General features: G+C 45.4%; 1 protein-coding gene across 2 annotated transcripts in view; it reads left to right on the forward strand.

Annotated features, from left to right (window-relative positions):
* Nucleotides 1-11450, forward strand: part of pak1 (p21 protein (Cdc42/Rac)-activated kinase 1) — a 110411-nt gene extending 98961 nt beyond the window's left edge. For both annotated transcript variants that reach the window (XM_034097314.2, XM_034097315.2), the window contains exons 11-15: nt 159-276; nt 444-543; nt 2190-2386; nt 5059-5196; nt 7626-11450. In XM_034097314.2, coding sequence (XP_033953205.1) covers nt 159-276; nt 444-543; nt 2190-2386; nt 5059-5196; nt 7626-7712 — 640 coding nt within the window. In that variant the 3' untranslated portion in view covers nt 7713-11450. The remainder of the gene's footprint in view (nt 1-158; nt 277-443; nt 544-2189; nt 2387-5058; nt 5197-7625) is intronic.
* The last annotated feature ends 2153 nt before the right edge of the window (nt 11451-13603 follow it).

Raw genomic sequence — 13603 nt, forward strand, 5'->3', positions numbered from 1 at the left:
TAAAAATCCAGTAAAAATCTGAAAACAAAATACTAGTTTGGATTTGTGTACAGTATGTGTATTATAGGGTCTGATGACTGAAGAAATGTCTCGGTGTTATTGAAACACAAAACTTGTACATCATATAAGTACCTGCATGTTTGTGATGTTTCCCACAGTTACCTGGTTGGAGACGAGCTGTGGGTTGTGATGGAGTACCTGGCCGGAGGGTCGCTGACTGACGTCGTCACGGAGACCTGCATGGATGAAGCCCAGATAGCTGCTGTGTGCAGAGAGGTAGAGACACGGGACATGGGAGGATTTAGGCTCATGTGGACCTCATCACTGTCATCCTCCTGTCTCTGTGTGTCTGCCGAATGTGTCCTGACTGTTCTTTTTCTCATTTCATATCAATATTTTGAACAGTAATATAAACTATGTCTGTCTCCCTGTCTGTCTCTCAGTGTCTCCAGGCGTTGGAGTTCCTCCACTCGAACCAGGTCATCCATCGAGACATTAAGAGCGACAACATCCTGCTGGGCATGGATGGCTCCGTGAAACTCAGTGAGTCTGGGTCATATTTATTAAAAGACATGTATAACTTCTTAAAGGCCCATGTCCTGCTTTTCCGGTTATCACCGTCCCCTTGTGTTATGAAGCTTGTTCTGCATGTGAACGGTCTGCAGAGTCACACACCCTCAAAGTGCACCCTGAAGCGAGTACAACTCTAACACAGAGAAGACCTGTCTGCTGCCCCAGAACGCCTCGTTGGACATTTCTCTTTTTCCATTTTTTTTTTTGGATCTCCGCACACACACACACACACACACACACACACACACACACACACACACACACACACACACACACACACACACACACACACACACACACACACACACACACACACACACACACACACACACACACACACACACACACACACACACACACACACACACACACACACACACACCACACACACACACACACACACACACACACACACACACACACACACACACACACACACACACACACACACACACACACACACACACACACACACACACACACACACACACACTGTGTGTGTGTGCGGATGAGAATGCAGCGAGCCCCGTAACGTCCCCCAGCACGGCCCCCAGACCCCACGCAGCATTCTCATCCGTTTCTCATCACTGGTGTCATTTTCTGGTTGCTAACAAACGCCATTGAAACACATAAACACTGATGTTCCGCTGTAACGGTGGTGGACTCATCAGAGTGGGCGAGCTGACCAATCAGAGCACAGTGGGCTCACAGGGAGGGGGGGGGCAGGCGCTCCAACAGGCCGTTTAGGACAGAGAGTGAATACACATACGATGCTGTGTGAGAAACCAGTGTGAGTTTGGAACATTGAACAATGTGGGACGGGTGGCGCAGTGGTCTGTGCGCTTGATCATCAGATCAAGGGGGTGCTGGGGAACTCCAGTTGGAAACCCGCTCCCGCCCCACTGCGTCAGGCCGTCGTGTCCTTGGGCAAGACACTTCACCCGAATGTGCTCCTGTGGGTATTGTCCACAGCAGATCACCATTACATGTATGATCTGTATGTGTAATGTGTATTTGTAAAGCGCTTTGAGAGTCTTTGATAAAGCGCTATAATAAATATAAGGATTATTATTATAATGTAAATCTATTCTAGTAGACCTCAACAATGGAATCATGATCAGTAGAAATGGCCATGGGACCTTTAATCTATTGTTGTACCCCACTGTTGCTTTGAGGTTGGGTAAGATTGTTGTTGAAGTTGCTTGTTATGACCAGCAGAGGGCGCTCTGATTCTACTACTACAACTTAAGTTGAGTCTCACTACCATGGACAGTGTAATACATAACATTTTAACTTGGATTTTCCTGAGAACTGTAAACTCAACATGAGTCTATAAGATATAAAATAATGATTATTACAAACTTGGTAAATGTTCAACTTTTTCAAAGAGGCCACATATGTCTGCTCGTTGACGCTGTGGCCACTCGCTGCATTGACTTACTGATGATGTGCTGGTTTGGTGTCATTTCATGCAATAACTTACCACTTAGGAGTGTTTGGTTGTCAATGACCTTCAAGCAAAACCTTTGAAATATATCACAGAGTGTTACAGATTGATGGTGACCTTTAACCTTTGTATATGCATAAAACTCCCTCTGTTCTCTCTCGTCCTCCAGCTGACTTTGGGTTCTGCGCTCAGATCACTCCGGAGCAGAGTAAACGCAGCACCATGGTGGGGACTCCCTACTGGATGGCTCCAGAGGTGGTGACCCGGAAAGCCTACGGCCCCAAAGTGGACATCTGGTCTCTGGGCATCATGGCCATAGAGATGGTGGAGGGGGAGCCGCCGTACCTGAATGAAAACCCCCTGAGGGTGAGAGAGAGAGGTTACTGCAGGGGAGGAAGAGGGAGATAGTCAGTCGGAGCTGTACAACATAGAGGATACACTTTTGAGAGTCAATATGTGTTTACAGTAAATATCACGTCAGACTAAACATAGGGCTCTCTTTGGAAACTAAGTGGGGCTAAACTATATGTAGGGATTACATATATTTAGATCATTAGGATACATAGTGTCATAGCAGTGTTTTTCTGTAGACTGTTTAACACAGACACATACTGTATGTTCTATACATAGTTGTAGTTGGGAGGCGTGTGGCGCAGTGGTTTGAGCGTTGGTGTTGGGATCAGGTTCAAACCCCGCTGCAGTCAGCATGTCATTGTGTCCCTGAGACGCTTCACCCCAAAGTGCTCCAGTGGGGAGGGTCCTCAGTGTTGAGTATGTGAGTCGCTTTGGATAAAAGCGTGTAATGTAATAATAATAATTAATTCATCTCAAGGTCGCCATACAAAAAAACAAGATACACAATACATAAAACCAGCATAAAAAACATAAACAAGACAATGCAGTATATAAAAAATAAAATAAATAAAACAGAGGATGTGTGATGATAATGATCAGGGTGGATATGCGAGTGTGAAGAGATGTGTTTTGAGGCGTGATTTGAAAACGGGGAGAGAGTCAGTGTTGCGGATGTCAGGAGGGAGTTCCAGAGGCGGGGTGCAGAGCGGCTGACGGCTCTAGACCCCATGGTGGTTAAAGGGAAGGGGGTGCAGCGAGGCTGAGGGAAGCAGAAGACCTGAGAGTGCGGATGGGTGTGTTGATGTGCAGGAGGTCGGAGAGGTACAGAGGAGTGAGGGTATGGATGAGGAGCAGAATCTTAAAGACGATACGGGATTTGACGGGGAGCCGTGGAAGCTGACGGGGAGCCGTGGAAGCTGACGGGGAGCCGTGGAAGCTGACGGGGAGCCGGGGAAGCTGACGGGGAGCCGGGGAAGCTGACGGGGAGCCGGGGAAGCTGACGGGGAGCCGGGGAAGCTGACGGGGAGCCGGGGAAGCTGACGGGGAGCCGGGGAAGCTGACGGGGAGCCGGGGAAGCTGACGGGGAGCCGGGGAAGCTGCTGAAGAACAGGAGAGATGTGGTTAATGAGGGGGTTCTGGTGATGATGCGGGCGGCAGAGTTCTGGACCAGTTGAAGTCTGGATGGATTTGAGAGGGAGACCAAAGAGAAGGAGTTGCAGTAGTCGATGCGGGAAGTGACCGGGGTGTGAACAAGAACGGCGGTGCTCTTAGGGTTAGGGACGGGCGGAGGCGGTTGGTGTTGCGTAGATGGAAACAGGCAGACCGAGTGATCATATTACTGATGTGAGATTTGAAAGAAAGTGTGCCCACTAGGGGTGTAACGGTACACGTACCCGTACCGAAATTATTCGGTACGGGTCCTTCGGTTCGGTAGTGTACCGAACGCATATAACGTTAAACGTAAAAAATTGAGAACGTGAACAACTTCTTGGAAGTAATCTCGGGTGCTGCGTCGCAGCGTTCAGAGTAATTTGCACCCATTGTGATCAACGCGTCATAGAGCGAGCAAGTCATTTCATTGGACGAGCTGGTCAGAGGTATGCGTTCAAATGTAATCATTTTGAGGAATAATTTGAGGAACTGTCGAAATGGCGAACGCAGATAAAGTTGAGCTCGAAAATCCCCCAGCATCATTGAAGTCTCAGGTTTGGGAACATTTTGGTTTCGCAGTTACGAACAAGGATGACGGACAAAGACAGGTGGACCGACCCAAAGCTGTTTGTCGGCATTGTTCAACTAACATTGGTTACGCGGCTGGCAATACATCAAACTTGCACACTCTTGAAAAGGCATCACCCGAACGTGAATATAACCGGTACCAAAAGACTGAAGTGCAAACCCAACTCTCACTAGCATTTGAGCCTCCACCACTCGAACAAGTTCAGACCGAGCCAAAGCTATTACAAACGCCAAGTATCCTTATGTTGCCATGTTAGCAAAGCGCTACCTGGCTGTATCTGCTACCTCTGTCCCTAGCGAGAGGGTGTTCTCCACAGCAGGAGACATTGCTAGTGCCAGCAGATCTGCCCTTTCAGCAGCCATGTGGACAAGTTCATCTTTCTTTAAACAACATGAAAATACAATGACAAGCAAGTCCTAATGTCAAGCTGGCTGCTTAGGTACTAGTACAGTACAGTTCAGATACAGATTATTTCAGTTCATCGAAATGCTGCACCTTAATGTTCATTTGATTATATTTTGTATTTATTTGAGTGAATATTCACAGTTTAATAATAATTAAAAACCCTAAACTAATAGTTTGTTTTGTGAGTACTTGTACAGTAAAGTTCAAATACAGATTATTTCAGTTCATCGAAATGCTGCACCTTAATGTTTATTTTATTATATTTTGTATTTATTTGAGTGAATACATTATTCACAGTTTAATAATAATTAAAAAAAAATATGTTATGTTTTGTGATAATTATTTCTGCTGTACCGAAAACGTACCGAACCGAACCGTGACCTAAAAACCGAGGTACGTACCGAACCGAAATGTTTGTGAACCGTTACACCCCTAGTGCCCAGACTCTTAACCTGAGTGGAGGTTAGTTGTGAATCATGCATACCTGTGCTGCATGTGATGCACACTAACATGTTGCTAACATGTGTGTGTTGCCTAGGCGCTGTATCTCATAGCAACCAACGGGACTCCGGAGCTGCAGAACCCGGAGAAGCTGTCGACGACCTTTAGAGACTTTCTGACCCGATGTCTGGAGATGGACGTGGAGAAGAGAGGCTCGGCTAAAGAGCTGCTGCAGGTGTGTGTGTGTGTGTGTGGTTGTGTGTGTTGTGTGTGTGTGTGTGTGTGTGTGTGTGTGTGTGGTTGTGTGTGTGTGTGGTTGTGTGTGTGTGTGTGTGTGTGGTTGTGTGTGTGCGTGGTTGTGTGTGTGTGTGTGTGTGTGTGTGGTTGTGTGGTGTGGTTGTGTGTGTGTGGTTGTGTGTGTGTGTGGTTGTGTGTGTGTGTGTGTGTGTGTGTGTGTTTGTGTGTGTGTGTGTGGTTGTGTGTGTGTGTGTGTGTGGTTGTGTGTGTGTGAGTGGTTGTGTGTGTGTGTGTGTGTGTGTGTGGTTGTGTGTGTGTGGTTGTGTGTGTGTGGTTGTGTGTGTGTGTGGTTGTGTGTGTGTGTGTGTGTGTGTGTGTGTGTGTGTGTGTGTGTGTGTGTGGTTGTGTGTTTGTGTGTGTGTGTGTGTGTGTGTGTGTGTGTGTGTGTGTGTGTGATTGTTCCATGACTCAGCTGAGTGGGGAAACTGGGACTTTATCATATTTGAGAAGGAGCATTCCATGTTAGACTCATTTAGACTCCATGTGCTCACAGAGTCCTTGTTGTCTGAAGTGACCCTTTAAAGCAGGGGTGGGGAACCTCCGGCCTCCGGGCCGTATACGGCCCGCGAGACAATTTGGTACGGCCCTCGAGGTAATTTATAAACACATGCAAAAAAGAAAAAAATTAAAGAAATCTAGACCGCAAAATAATAAACAAGCGAGTGCCTGTTTTTCCGGGCCAGGTCAGGGTCCTTGAACACAACACGAGCCTAACGTGTCATCACGTGGTATATGTCTCGTCTGACAGGGGTGCAGTTCTGACGTAGAGCACCAGAACGCCGCTCCGCTCCAGCACTTCAGAAACTGCAGTACCGATAAGGAGCCGTACACATGCTGCAGTTTCTGCGTGTCTGCATCTTTAGTTGAAGGCCCGGTGGCGATCTGTTCATCTCTCATACTGATCATACAGTCAATAACTTTGTTGTTATTAGCATCTGGTTAGCTAGCTATGCTAACGAATATAAGAAGCTTTTTCTACAACCAGTGAGGTAAAGGCACATCTTTATATGATCATTATAGTTGTAAAAAAAATAAAAGAATAAAGTAAACGGGTATAAAATACTATGACGGTAAAAAAAAGTTGTTATTAATAAACAAGAATACAGTTTGAAAGGGGAGTGATTTGTAAAATATCCATAAAGAAAAATAAAATCTGTTTACAGTTCTGTTTTATATGGGTGTTGAGAGATGTATCCATAGATCTCTTAAGTGCACCAGATTGATGCTTTTAGCTTCAACATTTAAAAAAAAAAAATCTTCCCGGGGAAACATGCCCCGGTCCGGACCCCCCTGGAGGAGGTTAGGTGCCCCCCCCCACTTACATCATGTTCACATGTCCATATCTTTCTGTTTTGGTGGTCATGCCACAACCGTGCACGTGCATGCGTGAGTCATGGTAAAATATCTGGATTAAGAGGTTGCTTTTTCTTTGCACAGCATGAAACAAAGGCCAAATGAATGGGCTGTGATTTTTGTTTTTTAAGCAGACGTCAATAATTTGTACGGCCCTCCGGAGGATGTTGAAAAAATTGAAATGGCCCTTGAGAGGAAAAAGGTTCCCCACCCCTGCTTTAAAGGTTGATTCAAAGTCAATTTCTCACCTATTTTCAGAAACATATTCTCGTGTTCTGTTTAGTTCAAAAATGTGAAAGTTTGTTGAAAGCAGCTCTGCCAAATCTAATCAAGCAGACTTTAAGTGTGTTAATGCCCAAATAAATGGGTCCATAAGAGTGGAGCAAGTTACTGTTAGCTGTTAGCTGTTAGCCGTTAGCCGTTAGCTGTTAGCAGCCTGTGGGCTAAATAATAGAGCTAATGACTTTAACAAAGCCAGTCTCTATTGAGTTACATAATGAATTGTTCAATATCTGTTTAGGTATTAAAACAGCATCACAATGTGTTTAGGTGTAATCCTTAGCACACTTTAATCAAAGCTAATACTTAAAAGAAAATAGCAACATGTGTATGTATTGAATTGGGAAACACAAATCAAATGTAAGTGGTATTGGTATGGACTAGTATCTTTGCTATTTGGAAAAATCTTTCTTAAGTTACATTTATACAACGGAGTATGATTTATATTGCATTAACTATGGACAATCGTACGATATATCGCCTTTAAATATTGAAATAATTTGCTCTCACACAGTGAATGCAGTGCAGGGGCGTGAGGGTGTGGAGAAGTCCTACGAAGAGTGTCACTTCAATGAAGAGATGCCTTGTGTTTCTGTCTTCTCTGTTTTTACACGGTGAACTGATACTGATACTTCTCCTGTCTCCACCTCCATACTCCCCCCCCTGTTCCCTCTGCCTCCTTCCCTCTGTTCTCCTTCCCCTTCCTCCTGTTTCTCTTCCCCTTACTCTCCTCAGCATCAGTTCCTGAAGATGGCGAAGCCCCTCTCCAGTATGACTCCTCTCATCGTGGCCGCCAAGGAGGCTGCCAAGAACAACCGCTAGCCCCCCACTCAACATTCTGTCTGTCCCTCGCTGTCTCTGTCCCTTTCTAATCCCTCTCTCTCTGTCCCCCTACCTCTCTCTCTGTCCCTCTCTCTCTCTCTCTCTGCCCCTCTCTCTCTCCGTCTCTCTCTCTCTGTCCCTCTCTCTCTCTGTCCCTCTCTCTCTCTCTGTCTCTCTGTCTGTCTCTCTCTCTGTCCCTCTCTCTCTCTTTCTGTCTCTCTCTGTCCCTCTCTCTCCCTGTCCCTCTGTCTGTCCCTCTCTCTCTCTCCCTCTGTCTCTCTCTCTGTCCCTCTCTCTCTCTCTCTCTCTCTCTCTCTCTCTGTCTCTCTGTCTGTCTCTCTCTCTGTCCCTCTCTCTCTCTCTTTCTGTCTCTCTCTCTGTCCCTCTCTCTCTCTGTCCCTCTGTCTGTCCCTCTCTCTCTGCCTCTCTCTCTCTCTGTCCCTCTCTGTGTCCCTCCCTCTGTCTCTCTCTCTATCCATCATCCCTTCTTCCTCTCTTTTGTTCTCTTTTTCTTCTCCTCTTGGTACACAGGAGGGTAGCAGTGGCTGCTAGCTGGGTCCCTTCTTTTGTCTCAAGGTGACAACATGTCTTTTGTCACCTGTACCGACTGCTCCTTCACCCGACCTTTGACCCTTATACATACCTTCATAGGGGAAAGAAGGGTATTTTCTTCCAGTTACTTTTTTACAAGACACTCCACTGGACTCTGATCAGGACGCCGGGGGGGCGAACTGAATGATATCATCAGTGATCAAGATATGTCATCGCTGACGAGCCAATACTGGAGTCAGCAGAGCCCAAAGACTCATGGGAGACGTTTTCTTTTTTAAATCAGTTTATTTCTTATGTGTACGTTTTTGTGTGTGAGCTAAAGCTTTGGCTTCCTTTCATGCATCTATGATTTGTTGTTTTCTCTCATTCAAAAGTGCATTTGTAGATTTATTTTTATTTTATCACTGTCTTTTATCAAATCAACATTTATGCGTGCTTGTGTGTGTTGGGTAAGTCTATGTATTGTTTTCTCACGGGGGAATGTTGGGATTTAAGTTTACCTTCTGTACTTTTCGACAGAGGGGTGATGCAAACATCACCCCTCTGTACATTGTGTGAGATGTGAGAGTATTATTCTAAGGAATGGCTGGAGGCCCCAGAGCCATTGATGGGACGAGGAGTTTGGAGTTTTTCCCTGCATTAGCAGCCTTTTGGCTTCATGACATCTTCTCAGGAGTAAGCAGCTTCTTATTTTACTCTCCTTTCTTTATTAGGTTTGTAAATAATACACAGCTCTGAGAGTGGGAGTGTTTCCAGAGTACAGGTACCTGCAGGGCTCAAAGTCGCCCTCAGGTCAAGGTTCTCTGGTGTTAAACCTTCTGACGGCTGCCTGAGAGAGGCTGGGTCCTGAGAGAGGCTGGGTCCTGAGAGAGGCTGGGTCCTGAGAGAGGCTGGGTCCTGAGAGAGGCTGGGTCCTGAGAGAGGCTGGGTCCTGAGAGAGGACGGGTCCTGAGAGAGGCTGGGTCCTGAGAGAGGCTGGGTCCTGAGAGAGGCCGGGTCCTGAGAGAGGACGGGTCCTGAGAGAGGACGGGTCCCGAGAGAGGCTGGGTCCCGAGAGAGGACGGGTCCCGAGAGAGGACGGGTCCTGAGAGAGGACGGGTCCTGAGAGAGGACGGGTCCTGAGAGAGGACGGGTCCTGAGAGAGGACGGGTCCTGAGAGAGGCTGGGTCCTGAGATAGGCCGGGTCCTGAGAGAGGACGGGTCCTGAGAGAGGACGGGTCCTGAGAGAGGCTGGGTCCTGAGATAGGCCGGGTCCTGAGAGAGGACAGATCTGAGAGAGGACAGATCTGAGCATGACTCCGCTGATGCACTCCGACAAAAACAATTGACTCAAAATAGAAAATGGATACAAATGGATGTAGCCAGAGATACCCAATTGTGCTACTTCGTTGAGCACTTTCTTGTCAGAGCTTTATTAGTTGAGTCTCCTCCAGAGAATAATCACATCCTGTTCAAATGGACAGACCGTAGCAAATGAGCTTCAGCTTAAAAACACTCCTTTCTCCTTAGAAAACAAATACGCTTTCAACACGCTGAAGGAAGGAATCTCAGCTTCTTGCACAGCTTAGGTTAACACAAGGATGACTGCTTTTAACCCAGAATGCACTCTGCCAAACATGCTCCATCGGCAGCTGTGGGACGTTCCTGTCTGCGGGCTGGAGGAGGAGAGAATGTGCATGTGAACCTTTTTGATATGGTACGTTCAACATGAAGAGGAAGATAATGAGTGAGTTGGTTCAGTCCTGAAGAAGGGACGGTCCATGAAGGGTGCTTGTGTACGATATATCTAAATGCTACTTTCAGAAGAACGAGACAGATACATTCTATGATGGTACAATGCTGTTGTTTTCTGCCTTCTATTTTACAAAATGTGTTAGAAAAAAAGAAGACAATAATCTGTTTAAGTCTTTGTTTACAGACTCAGTTTTTTCAATTGATCAAAGTCTGAATGACCTTTTGGTTTGCACATCAACCTTTGAGTGTTAGTTTTGGAGTTGTTATCCTGCTGCCAGAAAACACGTCACAGAGCCAAAGGTCCCCACGGCAGGCTCCTGCTCTCCGGTCAGCGGCAGAATACAACCTGCAGAGTAAATGAAACTATCACTTTGATTGATCGGTTAGCCGTTACCACCGTTTCCTTCCAGCAGTGTAACCCCTGGTGTTCATCATGTTCAAAAGTCAAGACTACTTTAATGAATTATGGCAACATTTTGAGCTGCAACTAACAAGAATGTTGATTATCAGATCATCTGTGTATTCCTGTCTTTGGGAAATAGCAAAACACTGAGAACATCCCATGCTGTTTGGTGTTTCCAACAACACAAAGTAACCCAGCTTTGAATAATACAACATGTAAAAGCAGTAGGATTGGCATGTTTGTTGAATAGGTAGAGTATTTGCAGATTGAGTTTTTCAAATCAACCGATAGTTGCAGCTGAAGAGCCATGGAACACAGACCGTCGTGCGTATGATCCTCTACAAAGACACTGAATAAGATTCCCAAACGTCGTCAGGAAGAACCACAAGAAGTATTCTCTAAAATGTCCTTTAAATCGTGGTTTAATGTTCCTTTAACCACTTAACGGACTAGGTGCTGATGATGTGGTGGACTGGACAGGACAGTATTCAGATGATTTATCATTTTGGATAAGTCGTTAAATAATACATAGTTTACATCCACAACATGCAAACTCTTTTTGATCCTTGATCAGCCTTATCATAAAGAAAGGTCATTGCAAGATTCTTATTGTGAATAGCGAAAAAATCTCACTTTCAGTCGGTGTTGGTTCTATGTCGTGGGGGGGGGGTGGTGAGGGTTATCTGTCATGTATGGGTCCTGGAGCCCGTCGTCTCCTGATCTGTAGCCTTTCCTTTCCTGCCAAGAGAAGCTACTGCGTCCAGATGGAAAGCTCACACCGCCTCGACAGGAAGCCACAGACGCCCGACTTAACTCAGTGTTACCGATACTGATAGACCTTAGAACAATTACATTGAAACCTTTGGTGCGAAATAATCATTGTATTCTTTGGAATGACCGCCAACAAGCAGAACACATTTCTGTTAGGGGGGTTCACACTTGGTACAGTCCAGGATAAGGCGGTCAGAGCCATCATGTATCTGTTTTATGTCCTTTTGACGATTTCCACCAACTCTGAACAATGAACAAATAAAAGTGTACAAAAACAGTATTCTGGTCTGTTGTTTTTTCCCTGTTTTTATTCATAAACGGCTTCATTTCCCCACAAGCTAAATATTGGATTTAACATTCAACAGGTATTGAATTCAACAAGCAAGCAAGACTTAGGTATGTGTGGAGATGTCTCAATATTCAACTGCTGCATGTGTGCAACGGATTGCTAACCCCCCCCCCCTATGACCAGAGCACTGTTAGTGGACTGGATGTTGTATAATAACACTCCTGAAGCCTTCTGTAAGCCACTTATAGAATGCACTGTTCTTTGTGTGGTTCAGGGGCAGAAATGAGCTTAAGTCTAAGCCCCCCGATGTAAGTCTGGCTGTGAGTTTAGTGCCCACCTACTTCTTGTTTTTCCTCCTTGTAATTAAAAGTGCTGAGTATGATTGCCTGCTTCCTAAACTCTGCTCTAGCAGCAGGTTAATGGGATGAGTGTGTGGTGGAGAGAGACTGCAGTGTGGAGGATTCACTGTTCAGGGGCAGAAGCTTTTCACTGGAGGGCACATCTGTCCAATGAGAAACACTGTCTTCCTTGATCTGCACCACCATCATTACCCTCACATCTACTGGCTTCCTTTATCTGCAGCTCCCCTCACCTCCGATGTTTTCAGCCAGCTGTTTGCAGTTATAAGGCGAAGATACGACTTCCCCTGGGTCAGGTTATCAGTCATATGTCCTACCACTGTTACTCTGATGATATTCATCTCTGTCTCTTTTAAACCTGATAACCCTGATAGCTTACCTGTGTTACATAACTAAATGCCATTAAGGACTGGATGTTTCACAACTTCTTGCCGCGTAATGCAGACAAAACAGAGGTTCTCATCATTGCGTCATAGCTCCGAAAAGGTGCAAAGAGTATAGGGTCCCTTTCCTCAGCTGTTCGGTTCAATCTACAAAATCTTAGTGTGACATTTGATCAGGCTGCATTTTGATCAGCATGTTGAATCACTGACCCGTACATGCTTTTTCCATCTTAGAAATATTGCAAAGCTCAGGTCTGTTGTGACATTGGTGGAGCTTGAAATTATCATTCATGCTTTTATATCATCACGGCTGGATTATTGTAACTCCATTTTCACGTGTTTCAGCAAGTCATCTCTCAACCGCCTACAAGTGGTCCAGATGGTCCAGAATGCTGCTGCAAGACTGTTAACCAGGTGCAGCAGGATCACACACATCACACCCCACTAGTTTAGATCTGATGTTAAGGTCCTGGTTATTACATATAGAGCCCTGCGTGGAAATGCACCGGAATATATATATACTTGTGACCTTCTCCATCATTACATCCCCAGTAGGTCACTTGGGTCTTCAGACCAGGGCCTACTGACAGTCCCACGGTCTGAAGGTGACCGTGCCCTTCAGGTGGTGGCTCCAACACTGTGGAACCCTCTCTCCCTGTAGCCATCCACTCTGCACTCTCTGGAGAAGCTTTTCAAAAACTACTGAAGACCAATCTTTTTACATTGGCTTACATTTATATTTGAAATGTGTGTGATGTGTTCTGTTATTATGTTAGTTCCTTTCTGGACTCTACATGGTCTGTGTTTTGTTTTTATGTTGACCTTACATCTCTGCATCAGGTGGTTATTGTATTCATGTTTCTGTGGTCTTCATTTTAACTTTTGTTCTTACTTGTGAAGCACTATTTCTGTGAAAGGTGCTATAATAAATAAACGTATTATTAATAAATAAAATTCTCAGTTCTTTGGCCAATCAGGAACTGTGTTGTCCACATTGTGAAAAATAAGAGGTTAACCACACAGCGTTAAAAACAATTTCCCAAACACTGCAGAAACAGTCTTGACATTTACATTTGTCGTGCTACTCGCCTGTTTGCAGGAGTTGAAGATGTTCTTAGATATAGAAAGGTTTTAGAAAAAAGAAGTGGGCTGGATGTGACGTGGATTATACTGCACGAGATGTGTTGGATGAGTTGGATGTGTTAGATGTGTTAGATGTGTTGGATGAGTTGGATGAGTTGGATGAGTTAGATGAGTTGGATGAGTTGGATGAGTTAGATGAGTTAGATGAGTTGGATGAGTTACATGTGTTGGATGAGTTGGATGAGTTGGATGAGTTACATGTGTTGGATGAGTTGGATGAGTTGGATGAGTTAGATGAGTTAGATGAGTTGGATGAG

This window comes from Pseudochaenichthys georgianus, chromosome 13 (assembly GCF_902827115.2).
Source record: "Pseudochaenichthys georgianus chromosome 13, fPseGeo1.2, whole genome shotgun sequence".
In the NCBI taxonomy this organism is placed as follows: Eukaryota; Metazoa; Chordata; class Actinopteri; order Perciformes; family Channichthyidae; genus Pseudochaenichthys; species Pseudochaenichthys georgianus.